Genomic DNA, 24502 nt, shown 5'->3' on the forward strand with positions numbered 1-24502 from the left:
TATGTGTGTGAGAGACTGGGTGAAAGAGCGTTACAATCACAGCTTTGTCATTGCTGCGAGCGGCTTCTTACTTTTTAAAATGTATTTAGGAGATAATACAAAATATGAATACAACAGAAAGACATAAAACTTTACAAATTATGTGTCCACTTTTGTAGTGCCATAGATCTAGATAAAATAAGCTATAGGATACTGAAATCATTTAAAGAATTACAAATATCCGATATAATAAAAACTAATTGAATAAATAAACTAAAATAAAATAAACAAAAGCTATAACAATTTGGGTATTTACAATACAAATAAATTAAACCGTTGAAAGCCATTTTGAACTTTCATTTTACAAGTCTGAAAAAAAGATTTGAGATATTTTCTAAAAACAATAAACAATGAAGGAGTTTTGAAATATTTTTTATAAAGTGTTTGGATATGATGATATTAATTAAATCATGCTTTGGGGAGAATCAGTGTGGATATGCCGTTCTCGCAAAATAAGGATGTTAAACGTTTTATACTGAGTTAGTAACAGATCAATTCAGTGGTTTTATATTATGGATGGTGCGCTGTGTCATCCCTCCGTTAGTGGCGAGACCACTCGATATACGATGCCAACTGTCGGGTCGGTGATTAAACGAATATAATGAATGAAAATACAAAGGCCTATGTGTATAGACATATAATGTAATGCTGTACAGTAACGTGTTTGCTTGTTTCGGTTGTGTCCATCAAAGTTTCGTGATGATGCGCTGGTGTGCTTTATCTTGTGCTGAACTGGGTGGGTTGTGTGACGTTTGATTCGTGAGGTGTTCTAGGGGCGGGGTTTGCATGCTGCGATGCGAGTTATTGGCCTGACAGTGGAAACGCTACATGATTTCAGCCTCACTGCTCAACCTCCCGGGCGATTGGCCCACCCCAATAAAAGCCCTGGCTGGCACTGGCTCGACAGTGGAAATGCGGCTTATGATAGTGTGGTTTTGTTTGTGTGTGTGTAGGGGGGAGGGGGCGTGCATGTGTCAAAGATTTCACAAAGCACAACACAAATATGAAACAAAAATAAATAACAATTCACAAAAATGTTCTATTTCTTCCAAGATTTTTTCTTTCATTTGCTTATAATAATCTAATTAATTGCACATATTTAGTTATTAAATCCACTTTCCCATGAGAGAAATCAGGAAACACTAAATAACATGGTTATTTTGTGGTAATTTATTCCAGTGAACATTGTATGAAAACATGTGCTACTATTCTATTTCAGAGAAATGAAATGATTAACATATGAGGTCATTAACCTTTCTTGAACTCTTGAATATTTTCACCATCATCTAATACATCAAAACATGTATAAGAAGCCAAGAGAGTATGTTCTGATCACAACCTCATTGCTGCATTATGCTGTGTTCTGGTTACAAAATGCACACGTCTATTTACAATACATAATTCAATAAAGCCATTACAGGAATCTCAAATAACAGTCTCATCAAGCCAAAGTATATTTTGCTCTAAACATTCTGCAGAACATCATTTCATTTCCAGGTTCAGAGGTCTGAAATGAAAGCAATAACAGAAAGCCATCCCTGGCAAATGGGATCTAGGTATTTTATTTAATGTCTTCCACCATAAACGTTATCATCCTCAATTTTGGAACACCTTGCTGGCGGTAATGAGAACAGCAGAGAGTTGGGGACATCTGGAGTCATCTTTTTTAGAAGTAGGATAGGAAATGGCACACTGCCCTTAAATAATAAGTTGAGGCTAAATATATACTGGTTCAAATGCAACAAGCTGAAATGAAGTACCAAATTACAGCTTTTTCCACATGGGCCATGTGTGGATAACAAAAGCACATGATTTAGCCAATCATACCTGATAATGGATGGATAATACCTGTCAGTTTATAAGTTAAATCCAACTGTAGGTATGATGTAAGGTATCTGTTTCAAAATGCAAAATAGTGGAAAAAATAATACACAAATTACTAGTTGCACTGGGTCGAAAATGCATTGTTTTGGGAGAAATAAGTGGATGTATCTCATTTTATAATATCACTCACTACTGTAAAACACATCAATACATCTAAATAAAACCATTCTCCTAACTGCACAAAAATCCTTTCAATTTAACAATATTAAGAGCACAAAAAGTAATGAAGATGTTAAAAACAGAATAAAATGTATTCAACTGTAAACAATGTTTATTTTAAAAATCAATCAAATTTAAAGTGAGTCTGAGTCAAGCGATCGCTGTGACCCACGGTACCTGCCATGTGCATAACTGTGCACTTATACTTCTGCGTGCTGTTTGTGTTGCTCTGCAATAACACTTCTGAAACTCTAGCTGGCAGTAGGTTATGTTATGGTCGTCTGTATTGAGTTTCTTCATGGGTGTTTTGTTTTTTCTGAATGCTACCTTAATGTACAAGTGGCTAAAACGTGCTCATTCAGAGGTGGGGACCGGCAGACGTGCAACAACTTTAATCATAAGGTAAACCCAAAACAAAAGTCTCCATCTGGAGCTCTTTCATGGACTCTACACTTGTAAACACTCGCTCCATCGGGCTTGTTGCGACGTGTAGTTACACTTTTTAAGAGGTGAGAGTCAACGTCAGCCTTTGCGAGCGCTATGCGACCACACAAAGGCTGCGTCGGACCACATGCGTGCACTTGACGCAGAAGTATAAATTAGCCTTAAGGTAGACAAAGGACAGAGAGGTGGATAGATTTCCAGGAGAAAATAATAATATTAATCCAAAGCAAATTTAAGGCAATCCAAAGTAGAAGAAGAAAGCAAGAACCACATCACATTCAATTGCTCACAACTCAAGTGAAACAATGGGGTATAAATACATAAGGACTAACAAGATAATGGGCCCTATTATGCACAGGATGCAATAAGATGTGTTTGGAGTGATTTGTTGCTATTTTAAGACCAGCACAACCCTAATTTTCACGTTTTGCGTCACGTTGTTTAAATAGCAATTTCATTTGCACTACTTTGTGGACTCATGGGTGTACCGGTCTAAAAAGGAGGTGTGCTAAGGTGCATTGTTGGCGCATTGCTATTTTGAGCAACTGAAATAAGACTGCACCAAAGTGAAAAGTCCAGCACAGAGAGAGTTAGTTATGCACCTATGCAGGTTCAAACGCCTAATACACACAGGATGTACAACAAAACACATATCTTTACATATGAAAAAATAAAGGATTAAAATTTTACTAAAGATATTTTTTACAACATAAATATAAAAACCACTGCCTCTATGTCTTCATGTCTGGGGAGCTTTAATCAGTTTATTCATAACAATTTGCTTTTGTATAATGTTATTATTATTAACAGTATTATTTATTATATGCATATTTATATCTGCTTTAATAAAAACAAGTTTAGATTTGTCCACCTGTCAGGTTTTAGAGACGTATGCATCACTATATGGGCATATGAACAGGACGTGTGTTTGGATATAACTCAGGTTTTTGACCACAATTCGTTATTATTGTTCATTTATTTGTTTGCTGGAAATTAGAACTGAATTTAGAAATAGTTTTGAAACAAATCTTTGCGCTTAACAAATAAATTAAATATGTAGGCTAATGGATGTCTTCAGTAGAGTGCGTACAACACAGTTTCCTTATTCACGAAAGTAAAGGAGTAAAATAAATAGTAAAAGTAAAGTAAATAGAAAGTAAAGAGGTTTTTCCATTCAGTTTTTCCACTTACAAAGTCCGCCATGTAAATAGCAAATGTGCCATGGTGCGACGCAACTGACTCTTAAAACAGGGATGTCAAACTCAAGTCCTGGAGGGTCGAAGCCCTGCACAGTTTAGTTCCAGCCCTGCTTCAACACACTTACCTGTAGGTTTCAAACAAGACCGAAAAACGTAATTTGTTTGATCGGCTGTGTTTAATTAGGGCTGGAACTAAACTGTGCAGGGCTGCGGCCCCTCCAGGAATTGAGTTTGACATCCATGTCTTAAGCTACGGTCACACTGGGCTTTGTGTGTGCGAAATTCTGTCGTGAGGCGCTGTGAAAAGGGGCGGGATTAAACAAGATGATTAGACACTATAAAAGCGAGCGATTGCTCCATGTTTTAAATTTCTGTCCAGAGAGGTCCTGTTTTGATCCTCAATTGGTCTCATGCAGTCAAGTGATGCGATTTCGCAGGTTAGAGTTCACCAAGCTTGAACTTTGCACTGCAGCAACCTGTGAAACTTGACGCATGACACTGCGTTTCCAGTCTGACGCATTCGCGTGCGTATGAATGGATGTCTATGGGAAGAAAAGTCAAGTGTGACCGCAGCTTTAAAGGGAATGGGAGATGACCTATTGACCTATAACACATTAGGAGAATTAGCACAACCCTGTTAGACCATGCGTCGCGGCGCAAAGCATATTTTTCTGTTCTTAAATTCGCAAAAGTGGATTCGGACATGCCCTTAATGCTTTTGCATCCAGCACTTTAGACTTTGCACCTAGATTGTTAAAATAGAGCCCAATGAGTTAAAATGAGGCAGACACAGTCACTAGGCCGACTACAAAGATGACTAACAAGGGTGAATAACTATGGGGAAAAAACTAGTGTGTGGCACAGAGAGCATAGGGGAAGAACGCAGGAAACAATGGAGGCTAACACACAAAACATAAAACAGACACGAAAAAACACAACATAAGACACACAGAGAAATTATGTCTGACAACTGTACTCACATATCATCACACCAATTAGAAAAAATCCAAACATGTGCAAGCTCTGTATGTTTTGTTTGTTTGATGTCAATTACATAAGTCTGTTTGGAATGAAAGAAGGGAAAGTGATATGCTGAGAAATACTGTAAAATCATGTATGAACAAAATCAACAATGTATGGAAGTGTGAAAGCAAAACTGGGGATACAAATGCAGCTTTGTTATAAGTAGTTAGAACAGGCAGAGGCAACACCAGCATACAACAATGTTCAGGGAAATGCAATAGAGTAATGCAACAAACAGATGAGAGGTCAAGGCAGGCAACAAACAATCACAGAACGAGGAAAACAGTCCAAAGTCAATACACAGTAATCCAACAGGGAACACTCACTGACCACCAGCAGGCAAATCAAGACTTCAAAACATGTGTCCAAAAGGGACTTATTTTTCTGATTGGATATCGGTCCAATTGTGAAAGGGGCAAGTGTAAATGCCATATGATGTGCATTCAAGACATATAAGCCTGAACGATCAAACCACTTCAGGAGCTGTTCTGGGACGAAACTGTGCAGTATGCAGCTTAATGACTATTATATTTCGAGTGTGAATAATTTGTATTCAACATCTCCACTGCCTGTGGAACAATTATTTGAAAGCACTTATATCTTAAATAGAATCAATTGACATTAGAGGTTTTGGATCTTGAATGACACGATTATCTTCATAACATCACTGTGACCAAAATGTGATGAAAGGAAAGAAAATTCTAATTCATCCTCACGCACTGTAACATTGTCTTGATTGGAGAATATATCTACATAGGCTTAAAGCCAATACAATTATCTTAAGAAAATAAGATCAGGCTTTAGATGTCCAAATTAAAGTGCCTTTGCATGCAAACACAAAGCAGCCTGCCTAAAAGTATTTAGCTGTCTAGGCAGAATGCCTGATTAGTTTTTGATGAGGGACCTGAGGATGTCTGGATGTGTCTGTCTGGCTGCTGGGACAGTTTTGGCTTTGATTCAGTTTAGGAGAAAGTTGGCTGTTAGTCTATCAGGTATAAATATATTTGTTGGAGTCTTTCCTAAGAGTATCAGAACTGTCTTTAACAAATCATGTATTTAAGTTAAAGTAAACACTATGGTTACAAATTTTAAACCATATTTAAGACATCAAGGGTGAAATGAAGGAAGGAAAGAAAGCAGGAAAGGAGAAATGAAGAAATGCAAGGAAGGTGGAATGAAAGGAATGGTGGAAGGTTGGTAGTAGAAAGAAAGAAAGAAAGAATGCTATTCAAGGTCTTGAATCGCTAATGCAATTTGACTCCAGCACTATTGCTGCAGAAATGAAATATGCATAATGTGAAAACAGGCAAATGTTTAACTTCAATTACAAAAGTTTATCAAAAGTTAATGGGATGTTATGATCTCCATTTTTATTATTTTATGTGTTCTGAGTTCTACTGACAATGTTAGCTATAGTTTTTATTTATTTATTTTCTTTCTTTTTTAATAGATGTGTCAGGATTCTGCCACTCTGGTCTTGTTAATTCTTGTTTTGGTGGCAGAGTCCAGACACTAGTCCTGTCATGTCTTGTATGTTGTGCTCTGCTTGAGTTTTCTCAGGTCGAGCACTCATATTTCTCATCTTTTTCTGTCCTTTTCATTGTGTAAGTGGCGTCCTGGCTGCACTCGGGCCGTGCGCGCTCACGCTTGATGTTTCATTCTCAGTATCTCAGTCTAGTTGGGTTCGGTTGGCGCTGAAATGAAACATGCACATTGCATGTGTGAGTGCACGGTAAGATCACGTACTCGTATCTTGTGTTCTTTTGGTGTTGTAAAAGCACATGGCCTGGTGTTTACATTGTGGCCGTGTGTTTAGTGCATTATGTGAACAGTTAATAAGTTCTCTCATTGTCTGCATGTTCTAGTCTCGTTTTATGTGAGCACATGGCTTGTAGTGTTTCTTTGTGTCATGTGCTCTCCTGTTTATTGTCTAGTCCCACTGTCCTTGTTATTTTTTTCTGTAGTTTTTGTCTTATTTTATAACTAATAAATCCATCGTAGTCAGCATTTGAGTGCTTTTCCCCATCCACCTGTACGTGACAAGATGTGTCACATTCAAGTCATGCAAGTCGATTCCCGCTGCTGTGACTAGTTTAGTATATATATATATATATATATATATATATATATATATATATATATATATATATATATATATATATATATATATATATATACTAAACTAGTCACAGTTTTGTATATATATATATATATATATATATATATATATATATATATATATATATATATATATATATATATATATACTAAACTAGTCACAGTTTTGTATATATATATATATATAACAGCCTTTACATGTTTGAGCCAGAACTTGATACCTAATCCGAATACAATGAACATATACTTCAAAAGCCAAAGATACTGCAGTCTGTGACTGAGAAAACGGAAAATCTTTATTTTTTTTATATTTATTCCTTGTGAATTTGTGAGGTTAGGTATTATATTATTATATTATTACAGAAAACAAACAAATAAATAAATATGTGGTGCATAGTATAGTTACATATGTCTTGGTTCTGGTAAATAATGTTTAGGTTGACGTGAACAGTTATAGTGAACAAAAGATGAATTACATAGTTTAATGTGAAGAAATAAATGTTTCTTGTCACTGTGATTATGTTCTTCATAAGTTTCTTTAAAAAATATGCATTATGCACCTTATTAATTACATTGTGTTGTGTTTTTTGAGATTATCTAAATTGCTTGCTATCAATATTTAGTACAGTAGGTACATCTGTAAAAACAGAGCTATTATGCCACAGAACCAAAACCGTATAGGATAGTTATGGGAACTAACCACCAGGCTGATCCCAGAGAACTACACTTGATGAACTGAACAGTATGTTTCTGAAATGTGTTTATTTCAAAGTATTTATACATCTTTTATATGTTTGTTAAATCCACTGCAGCCACTATTGCTCTATGCTATTAAAATCTGACACAACATGATAAATCTGACCTTTAGTCTGATAAAGACCACCATTTGGTGACAGTTATGATTGCATAACATACATCATCCAGTATATGTAAAATGTAACATGACCCTGATGGTACTGGAGGTCAAACTGTAATAAACATCCATTCATTATGCTAGTGAAAGGGACATTCAATTACCGGTACGCTGAGTTGCATTTATCGCCATCATTAGTATTATCATGTTTGATGGTCCTTGATTTTTCTCCTAGTGATAACAAACATTAGTGTGTTCAAGGCTGGTTGAATTACAAAGGCGAAGCGTAAACATCAATCCCGCTCAGTGGGTAAATGTCACTGACGTTCCCTGAGGGAGTGATATAGTCTCGCTCTGACTATAGTCTCTCTTCATGGTTTTAATTGGTCAGATTAGCAAATGTGTCCGCCTTACGTATTCAAACGACGGACGACTGAATGACTGAACATGTGTGATGAGATAAAAACTGATAGAGTGAATGAAGCAGTGCCAGTTTAAAATCAGACTAGGTGCGCTGTGTATAATCAAAGAGTTTTAAACAGCGGAATGACCTTATTACATGATTTCCTTTACTCAAATACAAGTGAAAATCAATTCTATTCTAAATCCGCTCATCTTAAACTGACAGAGATTTTTGCTTATGATTGTAGTTGACATTTTAAGGTTGCAATACTGTAGGTGATCATCTTCAGAAACTATCTTTGTTTTGATGGTTGAAAGTCACAGTTGTGTTCTAAGTGTTCCAATTTTATTTTTATGTATTTTCACACTTTGTTCATGATTTATTAAAAGCTTGTTTGGCATGCTGTCCCGGGAGAGAGCCCTGCGCTCAAGGGATCCTCAAGTCCAGGGCTCCTTCCCTTTGTGGGGCGAGGGGAGAGTGAGCTCAGGACGATCTAAAAACTCCCCCGCAGCTGAGGCTAAGGTGAACTTCCTGAGAGCGAGACGTCTAGTAAAAGAGACTTAGGTTTATTTTGTCTATAATATAGAGCATATTTGGACCTTGGGAGGAAACCGGGGAACCCGGGGGAAACCCACGCGGACACGGTGAGAACATGCAACTCCACACAGAAATACCAGATGGTCGAGCAAGAAGCCAGAACCACTGGACTTCTTGCTGTGAGGCAACAGTGCTAGTCACTGGGCTGCCGTGCCACACATTCTAGATAAAGGTGAAAGAAGGGAAGGAGGGGGGTTTCTTCCAGACGAAGATAGTTGTAGAAAGATAATGACGATACATATATATATATATATATATATATATATATATATATATATATATATATATATATATATATATATATATATATTTATATATATATATATATATATATTTATATATATATATATATATATATATATATATATATATATATATATATATAGGAACTTATGATCCTTTGATTGGAGGATCGTGATTATATGTGCCAGCTGGGTCAATCATGAGCGTGTGCTCCTCTCGAAATTTTTTTAGATTAAACTTCACGTAATATTCTGTGGAAGGTGTAGGACCAAAAAGTTTATCCAATGAAAACTTTCGGTCTGAACATTATGATAGGCTATCCTACCTGCCTGTCAAAATATGCAATTTCATACCTCTGTGCATCCTGTTTGTGCACAAAACATTACATTATTGGCACATTCACAGACGTGGTTCAGAGAATGGAAACTAAACATCAACCTTCCTTATTTTTTTAATGTTTGGAATTGTAAATACTAACTGTATGGATGTCTCTCTTGTGAATGTTACATGATGTGTTGTAGTCATGTTCTCTTGTGCACGTTGTGGCTTTGGTTGGTGATTTGCAGGGTGTGGCACAAGCTTTCAGTGCTATCAGGGTAATAATAGCATATTTCATTATCTCCTGTTGCACCTTTAATGCCTCATGTCTATTGACCTTATTCTTCAAGGACGAGCAGGAGCAGCCATTGGAATCCTTTTGGCTCCAGACTTCCGGTCTCATTCACTTGCATTTATTTTTAGACATTAAAAACAGATCGTGAAGCAGTTTGATGTAGCAAACTTTTGCAAAATTTTCTTTTTATATTATTCTACTTTTTATTTATAGTCATGAACACACTTGTTTGGAGCGAGTAGTTTGACAGTTTTCTGACATTTTGCCTATTATTCCTAGTCATTTCTCCCATAGGCAACTGAATCGGAAGTCCTAAAACAAATCACAAAAATGTCAGTATAAAGAGAATATGCAAAATTAGTTCAATACAAAGAGCACCACTGTGAGTGTGTTCACCAATGCACAAATCGACATGCATTAAAGTGTCATTTTTCAACACCCCGGGGCTTGTGTCTTTTTTTTTGTTTGTTTTGTTTTTTTTTAAACACCAAGTTAAAAATCGGTCGACCAATGAGATTCATGTATTTGTTCACGTGCCTTAAGCTGCTGAAGTTACAGTAAAAAACGACTTGGTGGTGCTCAAGTGCAAAACTGTCTAGCCAAGCACACAAGAACTCCAGATGAAATTTGTTTTGATGGTAAGTTTAATTTACTTAATTATTTTCAAGGCTTTTAAGTTTTTCCCACAAACTTTTGACCAGGTGTTTGTGTGCTGTATAGTTAGGCATGGGACAATAACCATTTTCAAGGTATACCGCGCTTTGGAAAAGTCAAGGTTTTAAAACTGCCAAAACTTTCTTCTATACCGTTCCTACGGTATATGTAAGAGGGTTTTTTTTTACGTTTAGTTTTTTGTCTTTTGTTTTTAAGGACAACAGTATCTCCAGCAGAAAAGATATCCAAAGATGCCATTTTAAATTGTAAAGAAATCTGTATTTATGAAACTAAAGAAGACAGCAGAAGTCAATGATTAATTTCAATTATTTAGCCTGACATGTTTACTGCTCCAAAACATTTTAAATGTTTCTTAACAAAGCATATTGTGTTTAAAGAGGAAAAAGTTGTTTTTTTTTACCCAGACATTAAAAAGAATATTTTTAGAGCAGTAACCACAATACTGTGAAACCATGATAATTTTATCCAAGGTTATCATACCGTCAGAATCTTAAACCGGCTTATGTCTAGCTTTAGTGGAGGAGGTTAACACAGAAATGGAAAACCTTACGCAATAAATATACAAGAAAATGCGCAACAAGCGAGTGTTAGAAACATAAAGTTGCACATCGCTACTATTAAGCTCCGTTTAACATCAGAAATTGATTCTCTTTAATGATTCTGCTCATCGCTAGTTAAAATAGTTTTGGAATGTTGAAAAACGTTGATATGCACAAGCAAGAGATTTTCCAGTGTGCACAAGCCTTTAGCATTTCATTTTCTAGCATTTTTGTATGGTTACTATATTGGTGTGAATAATTTCTAGTGTAGTTTTGAGCTAAAAGTGAAAAAAAAATACAAAAAAATAATAATTAATAATGAAGCTTTGAAGGTTTATGCAAGAAACTTGTATGAGTTACAGTTTACTTAAATGTGTTGAGATCATTGGTTTCCACAACTGCTTTGTGCATTGTGAATTTATTAAGATTTACAGCTTGCCGCTTGTGTTGTGTTTATACAGTATGCATTTGCCTGTAAGAGAGACTGCAGGCCGGCTGCTCTGTTTAGCATTTACTGCACCATACAAGGCATATGAAATGGAGAAGAACAGTTGCTTTATTCTGAACTCAAGTGTAATATAATCATAGATACCACAGTTATTTAAACCAACTATGACTGACGTCAGACGCCTTATGGCATGAGCTGAGTTTAATGTGCAGCATGCGTCAGGTTCACTATATTTAGACATTTGTATAATTTTCAACTATTTTGTAGGCAAAAGTATATCCATTATTATTCACCAAGACAAAAGCTTGAGATCTGAAATGTTAAAAGTCTTAAAGTAAAAGATGTAAAATGTTTTTTAAAGTGTTTTTTTTTTAACTGTAAAGCTAAATTATATAATAAATTATACAATTATAATTTACAATATTAAAGCTGCAACTATACAACTATAATTACAAGTTCAAATAAAATAAAATATAATATAATTAAAAAGTTAATAAAATCTGAGTTGACCTAACAATGATAATTTAAAAAAGTTTAAGATACCGCTGAAAAATACAAGGAATGGTTTATTTGAGAAAAAAAAAAAGTCAAGCTAAAAGTAAGCTAACAGTGCAAAAAAAAAAAAAAAAACTATATTCAAAGCAATTTATATGAAATGAATAATATATTTAAGAATATAACACATTAGCACAATAGCTAATTAATAACAAAATATTTGCATTTGCTTTCAGTTTAACCGGGAAAATACACAGTTTGCTTGTATTTATCTACATTCTACACAAGAACATCCAGTTCGAAATCTCCTTTATAATGTGTGTTTCATTTCATCTGGCACGAAGGGAGATGCTGGAAAGGATTTGTTGACCACAGGAGGATATGATGCAGTGCGCTATCAATCATGAAGTGATATAACAGTATTGTGCTGCAGAGACTGGAGGGGAGGTCAATTATAAATAATGCATTGGTAATAAATCCTCCTATATACAGGGAACGCGAGTCTGATCTGCTCATAAAAGCCTTGCAAACCCCTCACATGTGCTATCGACACTGAGCCGTCTCCTGTGTGTGCTGATTACCTTTTCAACTAATAACCAACATAAACCTCAGAAAGGATGTCAGTAATCAGTGAAAAGTGTCACAAATTGTTACAATTATCTGAGAAATGGCATGCAGTGTCCATAAACTCATCGGAAGGAGTATTTTATTAGTAAATGCAGTAAATGATATTATTCTTGTTGTTTTTTTTTTTTTGTTTTGTTTTCTTCAGTATTTAAAGGTACAGTATTTAATTTAACCACTAGAGGGCGTATATTCACAACAACCAAAAGCGTAATTTGATGATGTCGCAACTGGGTGTGGAATCATGGAAGTTGTGGTCTGAATTGTATTCTACAGGGTTCCGGCAGAAATCATGTTCATGGGTGAGCTAAAGTAATCAAAACGTATCATCATGATAGTATAAAGAGCAAGGCTAAAAGCTGCTAAACTAAAACAAGACTGCTGAAGCAATTGCTGATGAAGGACAAACACGATGTGGCACAAAAGCTTTTAAGCATAGGACCTTGAGCCAGGAATCAAACTCGGGCCACCATGAGCACCATGGTGCTATATATAGGCGCACTGATCCACTGGGCTATTGGTGCCGACAGCATAGGAGCTTTCAATATACCATATAGTTCATCGCTTCCAGTTCTTCAGTTTTGTCATAATAAATACTGTTGTGATCGTCGTTGGTGGAGATTACTCCCTGTACACTGACCTGAACTACAACTCCCATGAGACATTGTGCCAATCAACTCCTGCTACAGCTGTCAATAATCTGGACATTAACACACACACACACACACACACACACACACACACACACACACACACACGTACACAGCTGTAGATCATTTACACTAATTACACACATACCACTCACACACTCTCCCATTGCTGAGTCTTGTTTGAGTTCCTACAATTCTAAGTGTTTTCCTTGTTTTTGCCCTTTTTTCTGCTTTGCCCTTTGCATTGTTTGTAATTTTTTGATTATTTGCTGCCTGCCTTGATCTAGTGGTGGGCAAAGCGAGGCTTCATAAAACACCGAAACAGTCTAAGCAAATGTGTCGAAGTTTTGAAACCCATCTCTACAGTGACACCTAGTAGTAAAAAGTAACAGTTACGCAAATTGAGGTATTAAACCCCTCATTGTAGAGTTGAAGTTTCATGTGATTTAGTGAAGTGGTGAAAGTTCCTGACTAGCATGCAGAGATAATGGGTTCGACTCCAGGGAGATGCAGATATACAGTTGAAGTCAGAATGATTAGCCCCCTGTTTATTTTTTCCCAATTTCTGTTTAACAGAGAGAAGATTTTTTTAACACATTTGTAAACATAATAGTTTTAATAACTCATTTCTAATAACTGATTTAATTTATCTTTGCCATGATGACAGTAAATAATATTTTATTAGATATTTTTCAAGACACTTTTATACAGCTTAAAGTGACATTTAAAGACTTGATGTTAAGGTTAGGGTAATTAGGCAAGTTATTGTTTAACAATGGTTTGTTCTGTAGACTATTGAAAAAAATATATAGCTTAAAGGGGCTAATAATTTTGACCCTAAAATGGCTTTTAAAAAATTAAAAACTGATTTTATTCTAGCCGAAATAAAATAAACAAGACTTTCACCAGAAGAAAAAACATAATCAGACATACTGTGAACATTTCCTTGTTTTGTTAAACATCATTTGGAAAAAAAAAAAAAAAAAAGAAAAAGGGGGGGCAAATAATGACTTAAACTGAACATGTTTTAGTTTTTAAACGCTCTGTTCTTGTAACCTGTTTGTTTAACATTGGTCTGACATCCCAATGAAAACTTTGTGAATAAATATGTCTTGTTTTGGTCATAAAAAGTAACATTATTATAATACATCATGTCATAGTTTCAAAGTATTTGTACAAGTCGGCATTTGAACTCTTTCCATTTGCAGCACAGTTTCTCTGTGCACATGCACAGTCCACTAGACTACATGACAGTTTTTGTCCAACCTTGTCAGTTAAACGCAGATTCGTCAGGTCTCGAAACACTTCTGAAATGACCAATGTTTTGAATTGCTTTAGTCACGTGACCTTGTGTTTTGAAACACTTTAGTCACATGACCTGGGTGTTTAGAATCACCTTAGCTATACATGACCTGGGTGTTTTAGATCATACTTCAGTGCAGTGTTGGAAACACTTGCGCTTTAGGATCTTGATACGAGCTTTAGGATCTTGATACGGTGTCGAGACGTCAGTTTCACGTCAGCCATCCCCACTTTGACCTTTAAACTGTTATATGGATTATGTTCTTGGATTTACTCTGTTGGTGTTATTGCTGGCATTCAACCCCTGCCTGTCTGACCATTCTCTTAAAAAAATACTCCATTTGAAACCATCTCCATGTCTTTACATCACTGATGGTTCTGCATTCACTAAAACTAACAACCTGGCTGTCTGAATGTTCTCTGCTTATCTGAGCCCTTGTAATTAAATGCAGCTAGGTTTTAAAACGTTCATTGGTGGCATTGGAGGACTATTTACGAAAGCCTATCTGGTCAAATCTGGTCTGGGATGGGAGCATATTTCTGGGAAAACTGGTGAGAGTATTGCTTTTTTTTTTAAGTACTGACTTAGTTTCATTCCCTGCTGTCAGACATTCCCAGTCATTTACAGGACAGCTCGTGTCCATTACTCCTGAAGATGAAACTGTTTCTGTGTATGTGTTCCTATTTTGTGGTCAGGTGAGGAATGTATGACTGCTCTGTATTTCTGTCAATCAAAAAGACAACTGGATGAGTACTCAAGCTGTGAGGCTGCCATCTAGTGCTCTGAGTGTAAACTAGACCTTTACTGTGAGTGAGAGATTTTCTGTGTGTCAGCGGTAAATGCAGAGTCAGAGGCACAGCAGCTTTGACATAAACATCTTGGATTATTGCACATTTCTGAAATCTTTTAATAATAATGGTTATTGAAGTTGTGGCACAGTTATAGCACAAATAAAAACAAAACAACTAATTATAATCAAGTGAAAACTAGATGGATAAATATAAAGCAAAAACAAATAGGCAAATTGTGTCTGTGTGTATATTATATACTTCAACTGTATATATATATATATATATATATATATATATATATATATATATACTTAACTGTATATATAGTATATAATTTTACAGTATTTGTCTTTTTATAATAATAATAATAATAATAATAATAATAATAATAATAATAATAATAATAATAATTTATTATTGGCAGCACCGTGGCTCAGTGGGTAGCACAATCGCCTCAAAGCAGGTCACTGGTTCGAACCTCTGTTGGGTCAGTTGGCATTTCTGTGTGGAATTTGCATGTTCTCCCCGTGTTCGCGTGGGTTTTCTCCAGGTGCTCCGGTTTCCCCCCCACAGTCCAAAAACATGTGGTATAGCTCAATTGGGTAAGCCAAATTGTCTGTGGTGTACATGTGTGAGTGAGTGTGTATGGATGTTTCCAGTGATGGGTTGCGACTGAAAGGGCTTCCGCTGCGTAAAACATGTGCTGGATAAGTTGGCGGTTCATTCCGCTGTGGCAACCCCAGATTAATAAAGGGACTAAGCTGAAAAGAAAATGAATGAATAAATGAATAGTTTATTATTATTATTATTATTATTATTATTATTATTATTATTATTATTATTATTATCATCAGATGGTTATGAAAATTAGACTAATAAATAATTTATAATAATGTGCTTACAAGAGTTTGGAAGAAAATGTGTAAAAGTCCTTTCAATACAAATCATTCTATCTGTTCACACATTGGCAATAAAGAAAGCCATTAATAAATGAAAATTCTTACATTTAAATCCTTTTATATCAAGCAAGCAAATGAAAAGCTTTTTAAAGTTTGCTCTTTTTATTTGTGTCTAATGAGCTATTGGTTTCCCAAGCGCTGCTAGTTTCAGTTTTGTTTTGTTAAAATAGGATTTTGTATAGTAATTGCTGATGAATACCACTATTTATTTTAGCTTTAGCCTATATTAGTCTTTTTATTTGTGTATCTTTGTTTTCTCTCTAACAACACTGACAGAATGCAGACTCTGAAATCCACAATCAACTATACTGATCCCTGGCCAAACAACCAACATGTGAAGCACACATCTCAGCTGTGGGCCAAGCCAAGAGCACACATGTTTCACTTTAGGCTAAGCTCTTGGCATTTAGTGACAAGGTCGACGAATAAAAGACACACACCACACACATATACCCGCACATATACACACATGAAGCAACAGCAGACAGAAGGTGAAATGAACAACACAAGTGGCGCTGTACTGCTAAGAATAGATGAATGCTGTGATGGAGTCCTGATGAGGGGTTACAGAGAAACACTTCCATCTGCAGCGCTTGCAGAAGGTGCTGTGAATATTTACTCTGTCAACACATGGGTGAAATGTAGGATTGAAACAGGTCTTGTGTGTGAAGGCTGCATTTTGCACTTAATGAATATTTGCAATTTCTTTGTCGCCATAAAAATAAATAACATTGTGAATGTGGCATATTCAGACTGATAATGATTGTAAAATTATCGAATTGCATAAGGTAAATAAATGTAAAAAGATGAATAAAAGGTGGCACGGTGGCTCAGTGATTAGCCCTGCCACCTCACAGCAAGAAGGTCGCTGGTTCGAGTCCCAGCTGGGCCAGCTGACATTTCTGTGTGGAGTTTGTGTGGGTTTCCTCCGGGTGCTCCGGATTCCTCCACAGTCCAAAGACATGCGGTACAGGTGAATTGAATAAACTAAATTGGCCGTAGTGTACGAGTGTGAATGTGTGTGAATGAGTGTGTATGTGTGTGTTTCCTAGAACTAGGTTGTGGTTGGAAGGACATTCGCTGCGTAAAACATATGGCGGAAGAGTTGGCGGTTCATTCCGCTGTGGCAACCTCTGAAATATAGACTATGCCTAAGGAAAATTGAATGAATGAAGACAGATAAAATATAGAGGGAATGTACCATACATTAAGTAAAATAATCTTTAAAATACTGAGATAGAATTGAAATCATCCAGTCCCATGCATTTGTGTGTGTGTGTGTCTGTGTTACTTACAGTAACATGTTCCTCTTAGTGGGTTGCCAAGATAGCGATTTTCAGAATCACATCTGCAGAAAATTAACAGAAAGAACAATGCGTTTACAAACATGACAAGCGTAGAAAAACAAATCAGGCATGGAAACTAGTTTCAAGCATCAACAAAAAAATTCTGCTGATTTCTCTGTAGGAACTATGCAATTTCTTTTCATAAAGATAACATTTATACATTTATAATGCACTGCTAATCAACAGCCTGTACAGTGTTTCCTCTAGGATTTTTTCCAGCTGTGGCGGCAGACTGTTGGGCCTTTTACACAGATCTACCAACAACCTGTGGCGTTATTTCAATAACAAATGTTGTGAGCGCAGTTTACAAGTCGAGAGCGTGTTCATGTTTGCTTGCGCGCTGATTTCCTCTACTCATGCACTTCTTGCACGCCCTCAAATATACGCTGATCAAGTGCAGATTATCTTGTGTGCTCTCAAATAAACACTGCTGAAGCGTGATTTAGTGCGTTTATGTAACAAGTATGTCTCTATTATTCATTCGATTTGCTAGGAATATTTATGAATTTCTCCAATAGACCTACCGAGCGACATTAATGCGTCCTGAAGTAAAGTGAAATGAAACTGTGTTCATCTTAACTGAAAGCTTCGCCGTGTTTACTAGCGTCATGCATCACACACCTGTCAGTCAGTCACCATGTCACCTTAAAGGGTAAACAAATAACGCACTGCACTACTATGATGACAGAAAAGGTTGCTCTGTTATAATTCACTTACCTCTCAACATGTTTTGGTGAGATTATATCCCGCTATTTAAGAAACAACAACGAATGAATGTTTTGAATGAGAAGTAATGCAGCCGTGGCGTAGTGAATTTTGGTGTGGCGCCCCACCATGGTAGAATGAATTTAGCAGAAACCATGCTGTATGACTCTAAAAAAATTATAAAATAATATAATTTCTGAATCATTTGTGATAAGCAGCTACATCAGTTCACAGAATAAAAGTTACTTTAATTTTACTTCAGCTCATATGAATTATATAAGTAAAATTTTATGTAAAATTAAGTTGTTCATTTTGAACACTCTTCTCTCTTAAGCACCTGACACTTTATCTAAACTCCATCTCACAAGAACTCGATAAAGAAAATGATGTTTAATATACATGTACAGTGCATCCGGAAAGTATTCATAGCGCTTCACTTTTTCCATATTGTTTTATGTTACAGCCTTATTCCAAAATAGATTAAATTCATTGATTTCCTCAAAATTCTTCACACAACACCCCATAATGACAATGGGAAAAAAAGATTTTTTGAAATTGTTGCAAATTTATCAAAAATAAAAAACCTGAAAAATCACATGTAAGTATTCACAGCCTTTGGTGTGAAGCTCTAAATTGAGCTCAGGAACATTCTGTTTCCACTGATCATTCTTAAAATGTTTCAGCAGCTTAATTGGAGTTCACCTGTGGTAAATCAGTGGATTGGACATGATTTGAAAAGGCATACACCTGTCTATATAAGGGCTCAGGGTTGACAGTGCATGTCAAAGCACAAACCAAGCATGAAGACAAAAAAAAATTGTCTGTAGACCTCTGTGACAGAATTGTCTCGAGGCACAAGTCTGGGGAATTTTACAGAAAAATGTCTGCTGCTCTGAAAGTTCCAATTAGCACAGTGGCCTCCATCATCCATAAGTGGAAGATGTTTGGAACCCCCAAGACTCTTCCTAGAGCTGGCCGGCCATCTAAGTGATCGGGGTAGAAGGGCCTTAGTCAGGGAGGTGGTCAATAACCCGATGGTCACTCTGTCTGAGCTCTAGCATTTTTCTGTGGAGGGAGAGAATCTTACAGAAGACCAACCCTCTGTTCAGCAATACACCAATCAGGTCTGTGTGGTAGAGTGGCCAGATGGAAGCTAATCTCCGCCTGGAATTTGCCAAAAGGCTTCTGAAGGACTCTCGGACCATAAGAAACAAAATTCTCTGGTCCGATGAGACTAAAATTGAACTCTTTGGAGTGAATGCCAGGTGTAACGTTTGGAGAAAACCAGGCACTGCTCATCACCAGGCTAATACCATCTCTACAGTGAAACATGGTGGTGGCAGCATCATGCTGTGGGGACACTGAAAGGCATTAAGGCCTATACATATAAGGCCTTATATATAAGGCCTTAAGGCTTTTCCCTCATTCATTTGTGAAAAACAATACACCAATAGTAGATGTATTATTGTCAACTCTGTTATTGTGATATTTCACATTTTACAAACAATAATATGATAAAAATACATAAATTATCTTTTAAACATGATATGTAGTATCTAGTTTGAGGTTCAAATCATGAGCTAAAGCACAAAATGGTGGAAAATGACAACTATGTTACTGTCAACTCTGTTAAAGCAGGGGTGTCCAAACTCGGTCCTGGAAGGTCGGTGTCCTGCATTGTTTAGCTCCAACTTCCTTCAGCAAACATGCCTAGAAGTTTTTAGTATACCAAGAAAGAGCTTGATTAGCTGGTTCAGGTGTGTTTAATTGGGGTTGGAACTAAAATATGCAGGACACCGGCCCTCCAGGAGCGAGTTTTGACACCCCTAGTTTAAGGAGTTAACAATAAGTTAACCAAACAATTAATAATACAATCAAATGTCTATATAATATTTATGGATTTTGCATTATTACTAATTGATTTGGTTTACTGTAATTATACATCACAGTTTCCATGCAAAAATATTAAGCATCTCAACTGTGTTTACAGCCACTAATGATTTGAATGTTTTCCAGAGCATCAAGCCAACATATGATTCCAGTGATGTGACACTAAATCATAAATAACGATGCTGAAAATGTAGAGTTGCCAACACAGCAATAAATTATAATTCAATACATTGCAATACTTATAATTCACAATATCACTATACAAATAACGGTAACCTCTGTGAGTTTAAAACATAAACTACATATAAAAAAAATCTTGTTTGATATTAAGCAGTCAAACAGCAATGCTTCTGTGTCTCACAACCACAAGTGTTGTGTTGTTGCTTTGTTGAACCATAAAGGGCTGTGTGGTGGTATTTTTTATGGTGATTTCTCCCTATGCTGCAGGTAATATATTCTTAGCTGCGCTTGAGCTGATCATAGTGGACGGGCCGTCAGGTGCCCTGCTCCGAAGAGGCCCGAAGAGGATGATGAGACCACACTTCTGATCAACTCAGACTGACAAACCAAACAAAACCCTGTATGCTGTGCCAAAAGCTACTATCACTGGCTCTCTTGGGATCAGAGAGACGAGCAAAACCCTGCATGAGTGGAATACACACCATAAACACACCATTTTCTAAGAGATTGAGAAACATGCATCTATTTAACCAGTAATGCACTGAACAGGAAATTATTTTGGAAGTTCTTGGCTCAAGGGTGAAAGGGTAGATGGGGTTTTTGGAAGCTTTTTTTTCATGACATTCTGATATCACCATATTCAGTCGAGATTGTACGAGACGGCTGTAGCAACTCTAAATGAAAAGACAAACAACGTAGGAGAGAGAAGACCACAGTGGCATGTCTGGTTCAGTTTAAAGCAAGCACTCATTACTGGATGTAAACACTGGCTGTTTATTATTCACCTCATGCTACAGAAGCAGCGAGTTCATGTGTGTGGATTCAGATCTCAATAAACACACAGATGGATGGACAGACCAGCAGGGCAAACACAAATGATTAATCACCAAATTGCCCTTTGAAGTGGAGAAGTGGCCGAGGGCATGAGAAAGAGACTGGCATCAAAGTCAGCGTATATTCGATAAAAACAGCTTTGTTCTATTTATATATGTTGTTAAATGTCATTTATTTCTGCATTTAAAATAACGATTTGTAGGTGTGTCAATCTGATGTTTCCTCATATGATATTGATAATTTTAGTTAGCCATGTGACATTTCTCAATACTTCAAAATACTATTTAGTTTTAATTTGATTCAGTGGAATATCAATAGATACATTGATTTAAATCACATCGGTATATATACAGTTGAAGTCAGAATTATTAACCGCCCTTTTAATTTGTTTTCCTTTTTTAAATATTTCCCAAATGATGTTTAACAGCGCAAGGACATTTTCACAGTATGTCTGATAATGTTTTTTTCTTTTGGTGAAAGTCTTTTTTGTTTTAATTCGGCTAGAATAAAAGCAGTTTTTAATTTTTTAAAAGCCATTTTAAGGTCAGTATTATTAGCCTCTGTAAGCTCTATATTTTTGCAATAGTCTACAGAACAAACCATCGTTATACAATACTTGCCTAATAACCCTAACCTGCCTAGTTAACCTAATTAACCTAGTTAAACCTTTCAATGTCACTTTAAGCTGTATAGAAGTGTCATCACGGCAAAGATAAAATAAATCAGTTATTAGAAATGAGTTATAATAAACTATTATGTTTAGAAATGTGTTGAAAAAATCTGCTCTCCGTTAAAAAGAAATTGGGGAAAAATACAGACAGGGGGGCTAATAATTCTGACTTCAACTGGATATACACTCACCGGCCACTTTAGGTACACCTTACTAGTACCGGGTTGCACCCCATTTTGCCTTCATTACTGCCTTAATCCTTTGTAGCATAGATTCAACAAGGTACTGGAAATATAGACCTTATTTGCATCTAATACCCCAGTTTGTCACGACAGCATGAATGAAATGTTCATGAGTCAAAGTGAAACTGCCGAACTGCAAAATCAGGCAACCTGCTGATTTGATTCAGAAGGGCACTTTTTAGTCAGACGGCTTACCGGTCAGGTATACATCCGCACTAAAATATCAAGGTAAAAGTCATCATAGCTTGCGTAGAATAGACCCAGCTCCCGACCCAACTTTGAGAATAAATTAAAGGTGATATTTTTTTTATAGCGCGATAAGAGTCTCGCGTTAAAGCAGCACGTTAACGTCGATAACGGCCCAGCATATTCATCCATATCAGTGTATTATTATTACACCCCTACTGATTTGTTGCCCAAGAAAGATTTACCATCATCATCAATGTTGAGAACATTGATGACAACAGTTTCATATTTTTTAAACAATTTTATTTTCATTTTTTCAGCATCCTTTAAAATTCTGAAAGTTCAAAACAACAACAGAAATAATTTCCAGCGTTGTAAATGATTCTAATGTCACTTTTAATCAATTGAATAGTCAGAAAGAAAGAAAAAGAAGGAAAGAAGGAAGGAAGGAAGGAAGGAAGGAAGGAAGGAAAGAAAGAATGAAGAAGGTAATCTCCAGGGATCCAATAACAATATACAGTCATACACACCGGGCTTCACTTAACAAAACATTTATTATACTGTAGTTCAAACACTTAAAATTCTTCACTTCTAGCTTGCTTAAATGGTAAATGGTCAGGAAATTGTTGAAATAGAACAAAGTGCATGATCAATCAAATTATTGTTTCCTACAATAAAAAAAAACTAACAAAACAGTTCTGAACTGCCTGAAGTGAATCATCCAAAAAAACTAGATTAATTTCATCACTGATCTACTAGATCTGTAACAAATTCGCACACTGGCTACCTTCAAACAATGTCTCCTTTGACTTGTGTTGTTAACATATAAAGAATAAACATTTATTGTCAAAACAAAACTTTTATTCTAGAGCAACTTGTACATTTAAGTTGTTGGATGAATCCGTTACTGCATCTTATTGTGATGAGAGAATTCACAGAGATGCTGAATTCAGACACTAACGGCGCATGTGCACCTAATCATTTTTAGGCTGCAGAAATGCAAGAAATATACTAAAAATGCTCAACTGTGAATGCTCAGATTTGCTACATGCATGCTGCCAGTGTTTTAAAAATGTGTCACTTTCATTGCCAAAGAAAAAAGAAGAAAAAAAAAAGACATGGATACGTGCCCTATTCACACAAACAAAATGTTTTCAGCTATGAAATAGAAATGCTTCTCATGGGCTTTGGTGTTCCAATGTAATCTCACAGCAATATGTACTTTTGATTTAGTGGTTTTCTCATCTGTACATTTGTAATCTCATTTGTACAGTTTATTATGATTTGCTCATCCATCAATGACGGTTGGGTTTAGGAGTGGAATTTGGGGAATTCTTTGAAACTGTATGAATCTGAACGAATTAGCCACTTTATGACAATGCATAAAATAGTTACATTCCTTTTGTTTCTTTTTTTTGTTGTTGTTGTTTTCATCCTCAGAAATGTAACGAACATGAAGTAAAAAGATGCACACAATAGAGGTCTGCACGGGAATATTTTTTATTAATATTTCGCTCCCGCAAGGTTTTATTCCGCACTCGACTGCTCTAGCCATATATTCAGTCTTTGTTCACCTGCTGCCCGCTTAGAAAAATTATCTACCCGACCCGACCGTTCCTGCTAAATTTAGATCTGGTTTCCAAAATCTCACGTTTAAAATGGGTACTACCAAAAGAGAGAGATTACAGATAAAACTGTAGGTTGTCTGTCAAAAACCCACATCAGGCATCTACACTTTGCTCTCCCATGTTGGTAAAACCCATTCTGAGGACCGTTATGCAGATGATACTGCACAGACTGCAGAAAGCACTGGTCATGTGTTCAACATAACAGTCGTGAGCATTGGCTGTACTGGCCCTCAATAAGAATGAGGAAATCACAGATATGCTGTTCCGAAATAGGTTGGGGCTCGGGAATGCTGTATTGTTAGACTGCCTGGTCCCGTTCAAATTACACCAGAGTTACTGACCGCATCTGGAAATTTATTTCCGTGCCTCAAGAAATCTGGGGTGCGTTTCCCCATCGTTAGCCAACTAAGGTCGCAAGTTCCATCATTACAAACATAGTTTGTTGATTTGCCGTTTCCCAAATCTGTCATTCCAACGAACATTCGCAAACTGCGTCACTTGTGCACTTGCAACTACACTTTTGGAGCTGAAGTTACAAACATAGTTTTTGGCTGTGTTCTGTTCCCACTTATCCCCCCTATGCCCTATTCATTCAGAACATTCTAATATTTAAACTTGGAATTATTAAAAATAAAAAGCATTAAAGTCATCTCTCTTAGGTGTAATTTGCTTTCAAACAATTTTTACGGTTTAGTTTTAGCGATCTTCATGTTTACAATTGTGCTTCCTTCTCAGTGCAGTTTAAAAACATTGATGTCATTT

General features: G+C 36.2%; 1 protein-coding gene across 2 annotated transcripts in view; it reads right to left on the reverse strand.

The window, feature by feature from the left end:
- Positions 1-24502, reverse strand: part of atrnl1a (attractin-like 1a) — a 431550-nt gene that overhangs the window by 222215 nt on the left and 184833 nt on the right. For both annotated transcript variants that reach the window (XM_056471227.1, XM_056471228.1), the window contains exon 22: positions 17355-17407. In XM_056471227.1, coding sequence (XP_056327202.1) covers positions 17355-17407 — 53 coding nt within the window. The remainder of the gene's footprint in view (positions 1-17354; positions 17408-24502) is intronic.

The sequence above is a fragment of the Danio aesculapii genome, chromosome 13 (genome assembly GCF_903798145.1).
Source record: "Danio aesculapii chromosome 13, fDanAes4.1, whole genome shotgun sequence".
Taxonomy (NCBI): domain Eukaryota; kingdom Metazoa; phylum Chordata; class Actinopteri; order Cypriniformes; family Danionidae; genus Danio; species Danio aesculapii.